The sequence below is a fragment of the Megalops cyprinoides genome, chromosome 1, assembly GCF_013368585.1.
Source record: "Megalops cyprinoides isolate fMegCyp1 chromosome 1, fMegCyp1.pri, whole genome shotgun sequence".
NCBI lineage: Eukaryota > Metazoa > Chordata > Actinopteri > Elopiformes > Megalopidae > Megalops > Megalops cyprinoides.
In genome coordinates, this window is record NC_050583.1 from 18,130,576 (window position 1) to 18,149,697 (window position 19,122).

The following is a 19,122-nucleotide window of genomic DNA, read 5'->3' on the forward strand; positions in this document are numbered from 1 at the left end:
CCTTAAAGAATGGGACATGCATCAACAGCCTCTCCCACTGATGCAGGATGTCTCCGCTTGTTAGGACTGCCCTCCAAGTTGCATGGCATGCACAAGAACTAAGAACAGTTTTTAACTCGCTATCTAGGAACCCATGGCACTTGCATCCCCTCTCCATCTGTAATGCACCACTCTGTGCTAAAGAACAAAAGGATGTTCCCGCGTGCGGTGAAAACCACACCTCTTCGATGTGATGGTCTGAGTACCAGCACGGAAAGACAGTAATCATAGCCACATGTCAGAAGGATGGAGAGGGGAGAGAGGGGGAGAGAGAGTGGGGGAGGTGGAACGGGGATGGGACGGTAGGAGCTGAATGAGGCTCTGTGTTTTGAGTGGGTGCACTGTGCATTGTGTCAGGCCAGAGGAGAAAGTGAGCTGGTCGCTGACACAGTCACGCATGCTCACACACACACACACACACACACACACACACACACACACACACACACACACACACACACACAGAGCTTCACCACCAGGCTGGGGCAAAGGGGTGGCTCCCAGCTGATTACAAACCCAAAACCTTCTTCATAGGGCTGGCGCAAAACCATGCCTGCTTTTGCTATGAGAACATCCATGCCCCCCTACTGCCAGCTTGCACCTTAACAGAGCCTGCAAGCCTGCTCCCCTCCTTTTTTGCTCTCTGATGGAATCACATGTTTGTACAATCAGGGCTGGAGGAGAGCCCCAGGCAAGAAGGTTGTGGTGCACGATGTAGATATGATATACTCTGCATGTGCTCTTCAGTCCGAAACGATCGAAACCTCCAATCGATATATGTGCTGTAGAATCTAAAAAGTAACATTCTACAGCAGAATTTATAGCCTTGCTTTGCCTTTTTACAGGCTTCCATACCTGTACAGAACAAGAACATTTTAGAGAACAAAAGGTGCCGAAGATCTTATTTTTAAAGACCTTTTTTCTCCAATGTTTATTCTAACCAAAACACTGACACCCAAGTAGTGGGGGATATTTCTCTTTATGCTCATTCTGTTTCAGATATTGAGACAGATTCTGGTTCGCTTGTACTGCAAGCTGAAATCCTCAGTGCTAATCTCAGTGATCCATTGTTTTAATCTGTTTCCATTGTAATACCAGGACAAGAGAATCTCTCTCAAGTCAATGCTCTTAAGGCCTCCTCACACCAACCCAATTGCCTTCCTCTGACAGGTGATTCCTTGGAAAAAAGTATCATTCTGTCGCAGTACGAGATATGTCACAGTAAACAGGACCGACGTGTCCTCTCGTGAATCCACTTTGAGTCTGCAGCAGTAGAACAGAGTCAACATGCTGGAGGGCAGGGAACCAGTTTTTTTTGTCAGACCTCATGCTCTGCAAAGAGCAGATGCACTTGACATATTTTCAAATTTACTGTAGCTCAAACAGAGGTCCACTTAACCACATGATTTCGAACATGAGCCTAAGCATGTGCTCCTGTTTGTATTTGAGTATCTGTATACCTAAGATATGCAAATGTATGGCTGCTTTGATTGATTTCCTGTCATTTTTGAGCTGTGAAGTATGCTGCCTGTGCACTTGTGCCTGTGTGCTGCACACGCTAGGCCACATGGTTCTCAGGCTGCACTCTCCTGATTTCTGATTGGCTCAACAGAGAAAGGCTGCTTGTCAGAGGCAGACCAAGATTCCATATGAACAATCTGGGCTGACGACAGTCTGTTCCAGACCAGCTCTCGTGGCAGACCGTACAGATATTCTAAGATGACCGTCTGGTCACATGGCATCTTATCTGTCTGCACTGGCCGAGTAGAGTACCTGGGAATGCCAGTAGCTTATCCTCCTATTGCTGGCCAGTAATGAGCCCAGAGGAGGCAGGTGTCTATGGAGGGAGTCCTAGCAGGACTGTCATTCAGGACGCTTTTGATCAGACAGATGACTGGCAGAGACCCAGGCCCCAGTAGAGGACCATGCCAATGAAAAGAGACAGACGGAGAGCAGAGCCCCCAAGATGCTCAGCTCTGATAGATCAGTGAAAAAAGAAGAACCTTGTCTGCATCTCTTTGTGTCAGTGCAGCAAAGGCTTGTGGGAAAGCAGGGACCGGAATCTCAAAGGCCTTTTAAAATGGCACCATGCTAATTAGATCTTTTCATATTTCTCCAGCGATGACTCATGCTGTGTCAGTCACTGAAAAAGGAACACAGGGTCTGTTTTTTTCCTCCTCTATTCAAAGCGGGTAATTTCACTAATAAAGCCGTTTTTATTTACGCAGCCGTCTTTGCAGTTGCAGTTTGAACTGTACATTACCTTGAACGGTACATTGTTTGAGACCACCCCCGTTTTTTCTAGTTTTTGATGATTCTGTGCTGTGACATAACTGGCAATTTAAGACTGAAGCTGTTTCAGAAGATATCAGTGTTGGTGTTGGTATGTCATTCGCTTTTGCCTCAGAATGTTTTTCTTTACATTGCTTTCTCGCATTTCTTGCCATTGTGTAAAAGGGACTCATACCAAAACACGCCAGCATTTCACTGAGGAGGAGGGAGCTCGATATGGGCAATGATACAAGGCTGAATGAAGGCCAAGATGTATCTGTTTTATTGTCTCCTGCCTTTTTTTCCAATCATGCTGAGCCACTGTGGCATACCTAGACTACTGTGTGTGAAAGTTACTGTAGGATCCATTACTGGAATTATTTAAAGGTAATGCTTGCTATGAATAATTCACTATGTTCATTAAATATGTACAATGCCAAAGCCTAAAGGAGGGAGGAGAACTTTCTCAGGGTAATGACACATGAAGGCTTTGTCATGGTACATGTTTAGTCACTGTACACACATGGAAATATGGTACGTCATATTTCCATGGAGCCATGGATCCACCCCTATACAGCACTGCTACTCTGGGATGCCCTTCTTGTTCTCAAACTCTTACAAGTTTAGTGTTTCCTGAGTGAGTTGGTGAAAAACAAATATAAAAATCATCTGAGGAAGCTCCTTAGTGAGGTGGTATTGTTGCTTGCTGTAAATCCACCAATGAGTTGTTCAGTGATTTTTTTTTTTTTTTGCTTGATGACCAGATTTTCTGAGTCTGACAGAGAACAGACTTGAAACTGTAGATTTGTTTTTTGATTGGAACTGCATGAATAGATTGGAGAGCTCTGAAGTTACTCGCAGTTGGTCCTACAGCTTAGACTGGCAGTGAAGACCAGGGAGGTGTCAAAGGCAGTTGGATGCAGAGGCTGGCCATTTGCAATGCCTCTGAGAATGAAACTTCATCATAACAAAGTTAAAGAAGTCTACAGAAGTCTATAGAAGTCTATAGACAAAGTCTAAAGAAGTCTATGAAAATATATATAAATTACACAGTCAGAATTGTGTTTCTTAAAAGTACACAAATGTTTTTACATTATTAAAAGCCAACCAAGTAAAGAGGTTTTCTATGTGTCCATTTCAAGTACGTTTCTTGAACATCTCCCTTTGCTATCTCTTGTGAATGGCAATAATTAAACAGCTATGAATCAGTGTCACTAAAACAGACATTAAGTGGCCTCCCTTGAAAAAAATTTGAACTTAAATCAGTTGCACTAGACTCTAAAATACATAAGGAAGGTGGATTCAAGAAAAGAGAAAAGTAGACATTGAAAACCAGTCTAAATCAAACCAAAAAGGTGCAGACAGACAGTTGGAGCCAAGGCAGTGACGATTATAGCACTTTATCCGAGACAAAAGCAAATCTTAATATAAATCTTAATTCATTTGTGTTCAGTATGCATCCGTTAATTAAGTGTTCATTTTGTGTTTAAGGCACATTTGATGTTATATCTGTAATAAATGCCAATATTTTGCTAGCTAATTACAGAGATAATTTTCGGAGGCCTGGGTGGATTCTTGTGTTTGGCATATTAAAATTACAATTAAAATTACACCTCTTGTATGGAAATTTCCAATATGGAAGTGGCCATATGGAAACCCCTGAATTTCTTCTGATGTAAACCTGCATTTTAAACAAAATGGAATTATTTCTCAACAAAAGGCATGATGAAAAAACCATGTAGGCCATTTAGTGTTAGGCAGGGAAAACTCTGTAGTATTGTTATAGTAATCATTACTATCAAGCTGTAAATGCCATGTATTTCACTGGAAGCACTTGTTCAGAGCATGTATACATGTGTAATGTAAAATGGCATGTGCATTTAGGCTGACACGTGTTGGAACAAAGCCCTTACAAATCATTATTAATGCACTAGGTTTCAATTTGCATAAATGGTGAATAGCCTTTTATGCCTTTCTTTCAGTGCCAGTTTTGGAGTTTTAAACATCTAGCAAATGTGTGTTAAATAATCCCCCGAGGTGGAGGGAAGGCTTTGTGATCCAGAAGCGAACTCCTCTGAGGGTAAAAGAGATTGGTGATCATCCACTTGGTTTCCTTCTGTCGGGATCACTGATACGGATTGGAGCCGGGCTCTATTCTGACACTTGACATTAATTGGAAATGAAGCCCCTGCCTCTGCAGCTACAACCCACTGCCCCATGTTGGATTTTTTTTTTCTTCCTTGTTTTTCTTGTTTGTAAAAACCCCACCATCTCACCCCAGGCTGGACGTGACCTTGGTGCTGTTGCCTCTGCTGGCCTGTCCTCTGCTGTACAGTATGGTTGATTACCGCTTTCTGTTCTGCCGTACTCTGGTTGGTCAAGGTTGCTGTGGGGAACATTCTGTCTTCATGAGTATAAGAATCTTCCGTTGTGTTCTCTCTGGATTTGAGTGTAAGCAGCTGGGGTATCTGTGCAGAGAAAGTGCGTATCGTATCTCTGCGCTGTACAGTGTCAGTATACCCTGGGGATGGAAAGCGAACCCAGCCATAGTCAATGAAAAGCACATTACATCCAATGTTTTTTTTTTATCATCATTAATAACATCATATCAGTGGCTTAGATTATAGCAAACACAGTGGTATCTTAATCCTTCCCTGTATTATCATGAAAAGAGATGCCCCAAAAGCATAAAAAAAATGGTGAGACCTATCCTGCTATGTCTCCTCTTCCTATTGCCAATTGTGTGGCATCACATTGGATGGTGACAATGCGAACGGGGGTCACCAGAGTATGCACTATGTCAAACACTATGTCAGGGTACGGAGAAGAAAAGAAATCCATTGAATTCATGGGCTGTTTACAGAACGTTTGCGTATCACCTGTCACCCACTGACCTCTGTACAAGGCATTTGGTTTGTGGGATCTGTACTCACTCTGCCATACCGTAATAACACCTTGCAAAGTCTGCTGTCTATTTCTCACATACCTTCGCTACAGAGATAGTACCAATGAGTTGCTAAACCACTGTTTTTCTTTTCCCGTTGCCAACAGGTGACTAATATAATGCACTCCTAGCGTTCATTTTTGAGTTTTGTCCACTTATTTAAACTTTACGAAAAACTGAATTAAGATTTTTTTTCTTTCGAAAAACTTCGGAATTGCAGTCAGCGTGGTGTCAGTGTCAGAGCTGCCAGCCATCCGCTGTAAGAGGGACACAGCACAGGCTACATCAGGCTTAGTAAGAATGAGTGCTTGTGTTAGCACAACCTTCGAGGCTGAGCAGCAGCAGTTGCTGTGAGAGTGGCTTAGGCTGAAGGCACAGGGGAGCTCCGGATGGAGCAGGGAAGGGAGCACAGACCCCCCCTCCAGACCCTGGGTGGGGTGCCGCGGAAAGTCTGAACTTTGTGTGCTGCATTCCACGCGAGAGATCCGGATTTCAGACAGAGCTGTTTTCCAGCAAGCACATCCGGCTTCTGTGCCTGCTCCAGCACCTCACGGAGGCTTTTAATGTACTTCACAGAGAGTAAATCTTCGCGTTGCAGTATCAAAGTAATCTAATATAAATATACAGCGCAGAGATCACAGCCAGCTGAAGCAGTAAATATGGAGCACAGCCAATGAGAGCAGCGTTGGTTACAGTAGCCATGGGAGAGTTGATTTCCCATAAATCCCCTGTAAGAATGCCCTGTCAGCCAAAACAGCAGGCAATAAAACAGCCAGAAGCCCATCTGCCCCATCCTTAAACTCCCATCTTAGAATCGTTTAGAGGAAGGTGTAGAGTTTTATGGGCTTTGTGGAAAACTGTGGGAGCCCTCGAGGCAGTGCCGGCCCATCGCTGCACTGTACACTGTGACCTCCTACACTGCTATGTCACTCTTCTCAAAATATCCAGTGCCAGGCGGTGCCAGGGCTCCACCTGCTCTGGCTCTTTAAGTGGATGTGTGTTTCGCTAATTACTCTAAACCTTCACAGATTGAGTATGAGCTTAACACACATTGTATGAGTGTCTGTGAAGGATTCCTGAACCCGTACAGTATTTAGACATTTAATCCAGACTGATCTCACAGATATGGCATGATGTTTAAACAGAGAATGTGCTGACTCTTCCCTCTTCAGTAAGCTCTGGACAAAGCTGCATTCTTGAAATATCCTATACCTCTTAGGCTTATTCTGCTGCAGCCTGTTCATCCAGAATTTATCCACATCCAGGCAAAAGCCTTCCATAACAGACTAATGCCTCTCCAGCACAATTCTCACTGCCTGAATCTTGTTTCAGATTTATGAGCATGCAGAGTAAATTAGAAGATAAGCAATAGCAATTAGGTAATGGGTATATTGGCAGGCACCTGTTGGTGAAAAGCAAAGCACTAATGTTATAGCAAAGTAGCTAACTGGAATTTCCCTTGTGCACAATATATCTAAATGTTCTGTTGAAATGGGTGAAGTGTTACTGTATGCTGCCAGACAAAAGCTGCCCTGGAAAAGGCCTCTGCTAAGCAAATATATATGGTGTGATGTAACATGACAAACCCACAAAGACATCTGACTGCCAGGAAAATCAGTCTTTCTCATATCATATCTCATATCATGTTGTTTTGGGGGAAAAGTTTCAGTCGTCTGTTCTCTTGTCTCCGCAGGACCCCAGAAGCAAGCACAAGTTCAAGATCCACACCTATGGCAGCCCCACGTTCTGTGACCACTGCGGGTCCCTGCTTTACGGACTCATCCACCAGGGGATGAAATGTGACAGTAAGTCACAGAGGCCAGACGGGACACAGTGTACACTGTCCACACACATTAAAGCAGGACTCTACTCTGCTGCTCGAGGCCACACACACACACACACACACACACACACACACATCTTGCAGTATCAGTGCTTTTTTGAATTATAGTAAGTAATTAACACATACATTTTAGAATTATACTGGAGCAGAGATGTGTATACGTGTTTGTCAGGTATACGTTATCTTATACATGGATTCTGTGCCTCTAGAGAAAGGGAAATGGTAGAAACAAATGTAAGATTCAGTGAGTATGGAGACTTTTTGCCTCATCATAAATAGGGAGAATAAATGACGTCAATTAACTGAAAACAGCTTAGACTCTATACCAATGCAATCATTTAAACTTAATTATGGCTGTAGGGCCCAAATAAAATTATATTATGTATGTCAAATTGTACTGGCAAAAGCTACTGTAGTTCAAACTTACTGGAAATGGGCAATGTCAGTTTGAAAGGCTTATTATGTATTTATTTATTTGCGTATGTGTTTTTATCCTGATAGCCATTAAAACACAACAAATGGCTGTGGCTTAATTTTTTTCTGAACACAAAAATACAGAGTGGTTTATTTCTTAGCAGAAAAAAATAGACTACGGGTAATGCTTGTGCACTTATGACACATTAATTTTCAAACCTGTTATCAAATCAGTAGTAAAATACCATGGGAGTCCGTTTTTTTGAACGGCAGAGTTCAATTTCTCATGTCCTCCGTTTACAGTTCTCACACCTGACGTGGCTCTGCCATTCCAAAAGCGTTACTCTTCCTCTCTGGGAGATGATGCTCTGTGTGTGTGGTAATGGATTCCAGCAAAGGGCACACTAGTAAAGGTGCTCTGCTGGATTCATGCCGGGTGGCCAGTCCACGACACACATCTTGTTCTGGGCCAGGAAAGTCTGATATATCTGTTGGACGTGTGTTGTTATGATGTTATGTGTAAATGACAATAATGTAATGTTGTCAATACGAGGGAATTATTTTGCACAAATGGTGCAGTTTATGAGGGGAGACCATTTTCTCGATAACAGTGTGCAGTGAAGGAGTTGTCAATGAGTGGTAATGACCTCTCTTCCATCCTATATTGAGTCCATACATCACATGTCGACCAGCAAACTAGTCCACTTGTACAATGCAAAGTGGATAGCATATTGCCTATTCACTGCTGTACAGTCTCTGCCCACCATTGTGTTGGAACAGACTGAGCCATGCATGACTTGTCACTAAGTATGCCATTGCACCAATTTGTGTTTGGCTTGCATCTCTTGGAATGTCTGTGCACACAGGAATGATGCCAGTTCTTCCCTGTGGCAGTTATTCAGCAGCAAGCCAACAAGCACAGAGTGGACTCTGGTGCCCTCCTAGTGGAGCCACCAGCTGATTGTGTTTTTCTGTTCCCCCTTTATTCATTGAATTTTTTAGGAACTGAATTGAATGAGGAGTGACATTATGCTTATTGATAACCTGTGTACATATTCTCAGTGACCACTTTATTAGGTACACTTGTAAACCTGCCTGTTGATGCAAATATCTAATCAGCCAGTCATCTGGCAGAAACCCAATGCATAAAATCACAAACACATAGTCAAGAGGTTCAGTTGCTGTTCAGACCAAACATCAGAATGGGTAGGAAATCTGATTTAAGTGACTCTGACCGTGAGAAGATTGTTGGTGCCAGACGGGGTGGTTTGAGTATTGCTGATCTCCTGGGATTTTCACACACAATAGTCTCTAGAGCAGGGGTGTCAAACTCAATCACTGAAGGGGCCATATTAAAAAATCACCACGTATTCACAGGCCAGACATGGCCTATAGTTTTTTTCTTTAAATATCATTCTATGACCCAAACTGGTCATTGTTTGATCAAAATATGCCATTATATCAAAATATAATAAGTATTTCAGAACTCCAACAACAACAAAATATAGGCAGGCTGTGCATGTAATATTAAAAAAAAAACAATTATCACAATACATATAAATAATTGTCCAACCTCTTTAAATGTCCCTCAGGAGGTTTGTAGGTCTATGAAATCTACCTATTTGCTTGAACTAGACACCTGGCATATTTTCTTTGTTACAAGTTCATTAATCTCTGGGGTTAAGTAATGTCTGAGCTGCCAAAACTCTTGATATATATATATAACCATATCGTTGTAAGTAGGGTTGGGCGATGACTACCGAATTGGCATATGACAATGTCTACAGTGAAACATCGCGATGGACGATGACATTATTTGTTTTTCAGTTAAATTATATTTAGAGTTCTAGAAAATCCACTGTTAAAAAGACAAGTTTATTTTTACCCTTTTGCGCGTATGGTCACACCGGTGTGATTTGCCGTTTAGCACGGTGCAATTAGAACACTAGATTGGAAAAATTCTAGCTAATTTTAGCTTTGAGGAAACTGCGATTTAATGTTAAAAAATATAGCAAATGGTAACTGAAAACTATTAGAAGCTTAATAATGCTAATGAAAACATAAATTAGCAAGAGTTTCCTCTAGTAATTGCAATATTGATCATTCATTGATTATATTTTTCCTAAACATGACAGACAGGTTTGTCCCTATTGTAAGTAAATAGGTACTCGATCTCCCACCTGTCTTGAAAACCCCTGCCTTCACTGTGCACTTTTCTTTTTGCCATTTTTGGCTGGCTGGCTGACTAGTTAGCTAGCCTGTTATTTTTGATGCAAGATACAACAGTCGTACGGGGCTGCTGCTGAAACCGTTCGTGTCTGGTGTGGGATTGTGATATGCAGCGACTGTCTCGTGAGTGTGTTTGGTTGTGGGTAGGAGGAGGGGTGGAGGGGTGGCACGCAAGTGTTTAAAGGGCAGCACGTTGCCGTGCATGTTGGGGATTTTAGTGCAGCATGTTGTGGACGATATGGAAGCGGGCCAGAGTTAGTAGAAAATCCAAATCATTGTGCGGGCCAGATACAATGGTGCGGCAGGCCTGATTTGGCCCACGGGCCTTGTCTTTGACATATGTGCTCTAGAGTGTATAGAGAATGGTGTGAAAAACAAAAAACATCCAGCAAGCAGCAGTTCTGTGGGCGAAAACGCCTTGTTAATGACAGAGGTCAGAGGAGAATGCCAGACAGGAAGTCAGCTTGGACCAGTCTGGCATTCTAGAGAGGTGTACCTAATAAAGTGGCTGCTGAGTGTATACTTAAAAATAGGTGAGGTGAAAATCACTTGTTGCATTTTTAATGCCTCTAAGTACAATAATGCATACATGAAGAGTGTAGTGTGAAACAAATTAAAGAGACCTTTTTTAAGAAAAAAGGTCTTGTATCCATTCCTCTATCAAGTTGTTTTCTGGCAAAATCCTTCTGTAGTCCATCTACAGAATTCTGTAGATAATCATCAAGCTTGATACACGTCATGCATATGTTCCCCACAGTCAGCAAATTTGGAATGGAATTGTATTGTCTGAGGTTTCCCATTATTAAAGTCAATAAAAGCAGATCTGTACATTGTGTATTTCTCTTTTCTCCTTGCCTTTCCTGGTTTCTACATATCTCATTTGTGCCTTAGAATATTACATTTACTCCTGGCTGAATAGGAGTTGTGATGGTATTCGGTTTGCATTGCAGTAGTCCTTGTAGTGATAGCCGAGGGGCGATAAATGATGTAGATAAATGAATATATGTATAGTTTTATTTTAATCAAGTAAATGTGCATGTACAAATTTATGACTTACGAGCAGACAAATGGATGTTCCCAGTGGTAATTAGAATGAGTTGGCAGATCTGTGTCTCTGTGCATTAACCCATGATAGCATAAATGAAGCTTGTCAGAAAATAGCTAAAAAGCGTGATAAAGTGAAGTTTTCTGTGTCTGGGTGTGGGTGTGCACATGTGTGTGGAAATGAGGCCTAATGATTATAACTGCAGGCATAATCACTTCGGCATCAGATGGGATATGAACCAGGGTTCAGGTCACCTTGGGACAGCACATTTTATCCTCAGACTTTCTCCTCTCTTTTTCATCCCCCATCCATCTCTACCACTAGCCCTCCTCTCTTGTCTCCTCGGCGCAAATGTTAATTCATCTTGTTACAGGGGAGGATTTTTTTTTTTTCTTTTTTTACTAATTGCCTGTCTATTTGTGGTTGGGGTGGCGGTGGGAGCAGGAAGTCCACTAACAACACCCTTCTTAGTAGAATAAAAGCATGTAAGTGCACATTGTATTCCTCCACACTGTAGTACAGGAATAAGAGGTGGCGGTAGTCACTCGTAAAGACTTTACTAACACACGCAGAGCGCCAAGGCAAACTCAGGAGTGGCTTAATCATCCGTTATACGTATTTCAGTGTGGTTGCCTGACTTTTGCCTCACTGTCTGTCTGTCTGTTTGTCTGTCTGTCTCTCTCTCTCTCTCTCTCTCCGTAGCGTGTGACATGAACGTGCACAAGCAGTGTGTGATGAATGTGCCCAGCCTGTGCGGGACTGACCACACCGAGCGCCGCGGACGGCTCTCCCTCAAGATCGAAGTCACCGGAGAGGTGATGCGCGTGACAGGTGAGAGCAGGCCAGCGTGCAATCCCTGCATCGCTCAGCGTGGCATCACTTACCCCAGGACAAGCAAACGTACACAAACGGCAGCGGTCACTCATGCAAGTTGATCCTTCTAAAATCAAATAACGGTAATAACAGTTTAATGATGCTACAGTGTATCGTACGGTATGTACACTGTGTAGAGCAGGTAGGTGCATAAACTGAAGAGAATAATCCTCTGCATTGCTTTCTTACACATTATGTATGGTTGTGTTTTGTTTGGTTGTGTTTTTGCCACAGTGTTGTTTCTGTGCAATGGGTTTGGGCCAACAGTTCCCAAGGAATGTCAGCTCTTAAACCATTCCCCTCAGAGGTACACTATTCAACTACAATGGTGATTTTTTTTTTCTTCTAAACATATGCAGAGCTTGACCTCGGGAAGTTGAGTGTGTGTTATATATATGCAAAGCTTTTGCAATTGCCATGCTCATCATTTTTTTCTGTTGTAGTCACTCTCTCAGTCCCATTGAATGAGCAATTTATTTTTGGTCTGCGAGGATCTGTGAAAGTATCGGGGTACGTGGTGTAGTGAGGTGATGGTGATATTATTTTTGGATGAGTAATGATGAGAGCAGATGGTAGGAGAGAAGAGGACAGTATAGTGGAGCCTGATGAAGGTGAAGAGGCTTCGAGTGGAGGCCAGATAATGAGCACAGAAATCATGGAATACGTGAGGCCAGGAGGGACAAGAGCCTCACGACACCGGCGGCTTTATCTGGGAATATGAACCAGAGAAATATCACAGAGAGAGAGTGTCGGGATGAGCAGGTATTCACACAGCTCACCTGTGACTGAATGCAGAATCACCCGGAAAGCTTGCAGGTAGACCTGTGGCTACAGTCATACACAGTGTGCTCAATGCTGCAGGAGCTTCGTCTAGTGTGGCCTCTAAGATGCTAAAACAATATTGGTATGCCCCAGCATTCACAGCTCTGGAATTCATGCCCTTCCAAGTACTCATTTCAAAGACTAATTAGACTATATTCAAACACTAATTAGCTATAAGAGTCCTAGTCAGAATCTAAATGTTCCCCTCTTTTTCCAGTGCTGCCCAGCATTCCCATTAGCCTAGATATCATGCAGAATAGTTGCACTTTAGCCTCCCCTCAGACGATTGGCTCTATTGCCCTGTCATTTTGTTCTTAACGTCCTGATAGTGAATCAAGCATGAATGAAGGTAAACACAAATTTGCAATGCTGGCTGCCTCAATTTGAATGTTTCACACCCAAGATTTTTTTTTGTTCAGTTTGTATTTTCTTAGCACTCAGTTTTTTTCTTGAGGTGTCCATGATGCCGTGAATGAGAAAAATTTGCCCCCACATTCATTTTTCAGTAAGACTCACGAGGTTATACAAGGGTCTATGTCAGCAGCGACCAGTGGGAAAGAACTTTTTTTTTTTTTTGCTTGAAGGAAACGTTATGGATTTTACATCGGCTGTTTGTCACCGCTGCCCCATCTGTTCTGGCCTGGGCTTTAACTGCATTGATTCACCACTGGCAAACTGTGTTGAGGGAAGGCTTCTCTTAATTAATCTTACCTGTTCTCATTACAGAATGAATTAATGGTGTATTGAACCTGACATCTGTCACTTTTTTTTCCTTTTTTTGGTTTTTAGAGGGGTAAATGCAGGTGTTGGTCTTTCCTGCTGCGTGTATAATGGCTTTATCAAAATGGCTTTATATATATATATATAATGGCTTTATTTACCTAATTTGGATTCACCAGTTGTATACTAGGCTTGTCACACTCTGCACTGGCACAGCAGTACTGAGGTGAGACAAATGCAATCCATAAATACACCCTCACACAGCCAATGGCTGTTTTTCACCATGCAAGTCACACAGGGCTCTATAGTGGACTGAGCACTCATAGGGGGATGGCCACTACTGTACTGACATAATCTGAGCAATTTGAAGGAGGCTGACGAAATTTGGGGCCTGAGAACAGTAAGACTTGTTCTGTACTAACCTTGTCTCTATGTTGCAGGTTTTGTTTGCGGATTTTTGTTTCATTGTTGCAGAGTATACAGGAGCATGGTACTGTAAATAATTAATTTGCATTCCTACTACGATCTTTTGCTTATGAGGTAGTTAGCTAAACCTGATTGATGCACTAATTGTAAGTCGCTTCGGTTCAAAAGCGTCTGTGAAATACCAAATTGTAAATTGTAAGACCAAGGCACCCTGAGCAACTGACCCACCACTATCCTTGCAGGTCAAAGCCAGTTTGTTCTGCCACTGTGGGCTCCTGGTCATTGTCAGCTGATGACACGGCTGGCATCAAATCTGAGCCCTAGAGCACTGCTTACGCTCAAGACAAACACCATAAACAGTGAGCTACTCAGAAGGTATTGCTGCATTTCTGAAGGAAGCAAGCACGTAGAATATTACAGTCTGGATTAAGATCAGGGAATGTAGCCTTGTGACCAAAGGATTTAATGAATTTGTACTGCCTTGTAAGTCTTTAGAGTAACACCTGTGAGAGGTTTGGTTTCCAGGAGGTTTAGTTTTTACTTCATTATGAACTGTGTTGTGAAATTGCATTCAGTTTTTTTAGATACATTTTGCCACTTTGCTGCCAGAATAAATCATTTATACCTGAATAATTAAGCTGGTTTTTGGAAACTAAATTGGATCCCAGGTGTCTGTATTAGGACATTGGGCTGATAGTATCATCTGTTGAGAATGAGCAGCTGCAACAGGAAGCCTGAAAGGTGATTTATTTCCACAGTGCACAAGGAGATCACCTCCTCCCCAAAAAATGGATAAGGACTTGAGAAATACTGCACTGTTTAGAGCCCAAATGGAGGCTGTTTCCCTCCTCCCTGTGTTTTTTTAGGTACAGTTCCACAATGCTGTTATGTAGTCTGCAAGTCTGCAGTCAAAGTCTAGTCATGCATACTGTTGCACAGTACAGTTCACATTGCGTAAAGCCTGACAGTTGTGGCTGAATATTTTACAGTTTTTGCCGGGTCACTTCTTAAGGGTCCTTAAGGAAACTCTAATCATCTGTGCTTGGCTGGTTGTCAGACTGCCTGCGTTGAGTTTACAGTTTGGGGTCAACTAATGTCTGAAATGAAGTGGCTTTGGAAAGGACCTGAAACAGACATATACCATTCAGAACTTATACAGTGGGCCTGGAGTGGTGACAGACAGGGGGGAAATCAGCTTCAAATGCCTGAAATGTGATGAACTCCACAAAGCGGTATCCACGGGATACGAAATATATAAGCCTGAAAGAGGAGTTTACTGATAGCAGTCTTTGTCTGTCTTCCTTTCTTGTAAACATTCTGATTCAAGTACCCTGTTGGGGAGGCAGGCGGGCTCTTGCACAGCAAACAGTCTGCCCCAGTACTCAGCTTTGCATTTCACATTAGCTGAACTGCCCATTCCTTCCTGCTAACCATCCCTGATTTAAACTTTGATTAAACTTTGGTTGAATTAAACTGTGGAGTGGAAGGGAAAAATACAGCTTTGAAGGGCAAATTTTTTCAGTGTCTGTAAGGCAGTAAACTGTGACTGAGGGAAAAAAGGATGACCCTGTAGAACCCACCCTGTGTGTGTGTGTGTGAATGCGTGCCTGTGTGTGGACGTGTGTGTGTGTGTGTGGACGTGTGTGTGTGTGTGCGCGTGTGTGTGCGCGTGTGAGTGTGTGTGCAAACTCAGAGGCAAAGCCTCCCGGCGAGTGAGGTTGTGAGTATCGTGCTGGATTTGTGTGGAAGTCCCAGGGCCAACAAGAAATATGCGACACGGCTGTCTGCTCCCTGCTATGTTACTGCTCCAAATGAGCCTGCCATTCAGCCACAATGCCCTGGGTAGTGCACCCGTCATTACAAATAGCCACATTTCCAAAGGCGTCCAAAAATTGCTGCTGTAGCACTCCCTCTCCCTGCAGACCTGGGAGCAGAATGACAAAATATTGCAATCAGGCATAGATCTTACACAGTGCATTTAAATGGACTGGGGTTTCATAAATATTTACAGGCAGTAATGTCTATGCTCCAGACACTACCACACTGAGAATGCTGTTATGTAGGTCGTCTGTTTGGAACGACACATTTCGTAGAAGAAACTGAAATTAAGAGAATGTTAGAAAATAATACATTTCGTAGCAGAAACTGAAATTAAGAGAATGTCAGAAAATGATACATTTAGTAGCAGAAACTGAAATTAAGAGAATGTCAGAAAATGACTTTATCTCTAAAAAATAAGCTTTAGCGTAAATAACAGATTAATAGCAACCAAAGTGTTGGGTTTACTTTGTGTGTATGCATCTGTGTGTGTGTGTGTGTGTGTGTGTGTGTGACTGTGTGTCTGTGTGTCTGTGTGTGCGCGCTCCAGTGGGAGTTCAAAGATCAACTTTTATATGTTTATGTGTATCCCCTTGCATGCTGGCTCCCCCTGCTTACTAAGGGGTCAAAGGTCAGAGATTTCAAGTATAGGCTAAAATGGATGGTGTGCCCTTTCAAATGACAGGAAATAAACAGCCTGTGGTTGAATACACGTACATTGACTTGCCTTCTCTGGCTTGAAACCACCCCCCAGGGATTTTGATTGACAGCACATATTAGCATGTTAGCAAAAGAAATAAATGAAGAAATAGCCAAATAAAAATGCTTTTAATTATTAACAAACTGACCTGCCAATAGGCTGTTTATTTTTCACTGTTTTCATTTAGTGGTATATTTTTCATTAATTTTGCCAGTTCTTGTCATCCTGACTCACTGAGTACAAACTGTACAAATGTTACTGTTAAATGAGTCATAATCGATGTTTAAATATAACTGACCCTATTAAACTGTCTAAAAATTGGTATAAAGGCGAAGAGGAGGACTGTGTGTTTCGGCACAGAACCGTTGCTGGTTTTAGGCAGGGAGGTCTGCTTGGATTCACACTGTGCACATCACACAGGGCTCTGTGTGTGTGTGTGTGTGTGTGTGTGTGTGTGTGTGTGTGTGTGTCAATGTCCAGACATATAAAGAACATTTCAGTTCACCCTGTAAATGTTGATTTGATTTGTCTTGCGGAGAAAACAAAAAGAGAGGCATCGGGGAGGGGCTGGCTGCACCCCTGAACCTCCGCTTCAAGACAAACAAACAAACAAACAAACCCTGCGTTTCAACCTCAGGCTCCACAGCGCGGGTCTGAGGCCGGAGAGCCCGGCGCAGGCACATTCAGCCGCCAAGTTCGCCTTCCCTTCCCTCCCCCCCTGTGCCGCTTCCAGACCCTGGCCACTGGCACTGTTCCTGCCATCAAACCAGCTCTGCGCAGGAAATGAAATCTCTGACACCGGAGCCTAAAGGATAATGGAGTGGAGCTGCGGCGATTTAGACAACGAGATGGGGAGATACTGTAGCGGCCGTGCGCATTTGGACACGGAGGGAGAGAGAGCCGATGGGTGCGATGCAGAGGCGGAGGGAAGGAGCGGCTCGAACGGCCCTTGTTTTTCAGACGCGCACAAAGCCGGGCCTTGTGAGCGTCCTTGGCACGCGTCGCATCCTCTGCCTCCCACAGAAGCAAGCGCTCTCCCGTCTCCTTTTGTGCATTGTTACGCTTTCTTACTAAACATTGTCTTCTGTTTTTTGTCATCTTCATCGTTTTGGTCCCAGGCGGTCCTGAAGAACAACAGTTCCCCTTGTCGCTCCTTATTAGTGATCCCTTGACTGTGTGGACAGTGATGGGGACAGTTCCAGAGCTAAGGAGGAGATTCGCCCCCCCCAAGTTCCGATCAGTTGCCTTCCGTACGTCGTGTTTTTAAGGGAAAGGTTGAGTCATAGGAAGACATGTAGGAAGTCTGTAATTCTCAGAGTAAAGTATTTCATTATTTTACTCTGCCTAGGGAGTGGTACTGCCTGCTTTCATTACTCCACAGTCCACAAGACGAAAATTAGAGCCACTTTTAATATTTGAAGAGGGATCATTTATACAAATGCCCATTTTAATGTTTATTGCCCTTTTTGTCCTGCAGCGGTTTCTTTAACCTATGAGCATCAGGAACGATCCATTTGGAAAGACAACCCTGGCACTTTCCAGGAATTATGTGCACAGATTCTGCTGTGAGCACTTCCTCGCCATTATTGCCGTTTCCCTGGGTTTCGCTGAATCTCTCCTGAGACACTTGTGCGATCTGTTACTGCCAGTCAAATGACAAGGTAGCAGTCAGTTAGTGCACCTCCTGCACAGCGGTCGGGGTTGGCAGCATGGGGCCCAGTGGCGAGGGGAGGCACATCCCAACGCAGAGCAGATGGATGTGGACATGACATCCCGGGAGGCCCACCTCCAGCAAGAGCAGGGCTCCTGAACGCAAGTGGTAATCCTCCCCCTGCACCCTGGCCCCCGGGTGGGGATAGAGCACACTGCGGGGTCTGCCTCCGCAATGCCGACCAAGAGGAAAAGGGTGGGGCCCAGTGCGCGGGGCCCGGGGGGGGCGGAGGAGCCCACATATGAGGCGGGGGGTGTGACGCAGAGCAACCGATGATCTGCGGCAGGCGATTGCGGACGAGCTCCGGAATCGTGGTGGTGGCGTAATGGCAGCAGCTCTGCCTTCGCTGGAGTCACACCTCCTGTGGCATGAGCCCCCGCCCTTCCCTCGAATTCGAGTGTATAGCATGCTCACGCTGCGCAGGTTTATATCTTTCCTCTGACGGTAATTGTAAACGCTGTGTTATTTGCACTGTAAAGAGAATTCCGGACTCAGGTCAACAGCTTGTACTTGTCACGAGCTTCGAATGAAACGGTGGTGCCGGGTGGACAGGTGTGTCGCAGGAGTGTCAACATACAAAGGGCGGGAGTGGAAAGGGGTTGCTGAGTCACCACAGTAGAGGAACAACTCAGGCAAGAGACAGACAGAGCAGGTGCCTCCCCAGAGGAAGACTTTGCCGGCACCCCCCCCAAAGGTGTCTCCACGGAGAGGGCCAGCCAGACACTCACTTCTAATTGCTGCCTGTTAGTGCAGTGTGAGCCTCAGAGAGACGGCTGTATAATTAAAGAGAAACTTTTTGTCTCCCCTGCGGCTTCGCCTCTGGCTCCAAACAGGAGAACAAAATCGAATGGCTCCCTTTTCACTCTTCTCGGTTCACTTTTTCCTTCCTCGCCTTGTAGCTTGTGCGTGCTGTATTAACCACGCTGATTCTGATGAAGGCAAGATAAGAATAAATTGCTCTGGGTGGGTGGGACAGGATGACTACTACAGTGTTCTCAGCTGTTATATATCAAGCTGCTATTTTGTGACGGGAAAATGATATCCAGGATTATTGGAAGACTGTGGCGATGACATGCGTAATACAATAAGACATGGAACAGCTGTAATTCAGTATGTCAGTCTTTCTGAAATGCTTTATGGCATTGCAGTGGTACGGGTTAGTCATCTCACAGAATACAAATAATAATGTAACGCATCCTTGAATGTTCCTTAGTGCCTATGGCCAGGAATCCTTACAGGAGAAGATCAGAATGTATGATTTTATAAT

At 43.7% G+C, this 19,122-nt stretch overlaps 1 protein-coding gene across 3 annotated transcripts in view; it reads left to right on the top strand.

Moving 5' to 3' along the window:
* Positions 1-19,122, top strand: part of LOC118785273 (protein kinase C alpha type-like) — a 175,195-nt gene that overhangs the window by 95,668 nt on the left and 60,405 nt on the right. For all 3 annotated transcript variants that reach the window (XM_036539905.1, XM_036539891.1, XM_036539899.1), the window contains exons 4-5: positions 6,948-7,059; positions 11,488-11,616. In XM_036539905.1, the coding sequence (XP_036395798.1) occupies positions 6,948-7,059; positions 11,488-11,616 (241 nt within the window). The remainder of the gene's footprint in view (positions 1-6,947; positions 7,060-11,487; positions 11,617-19,122) is intronic.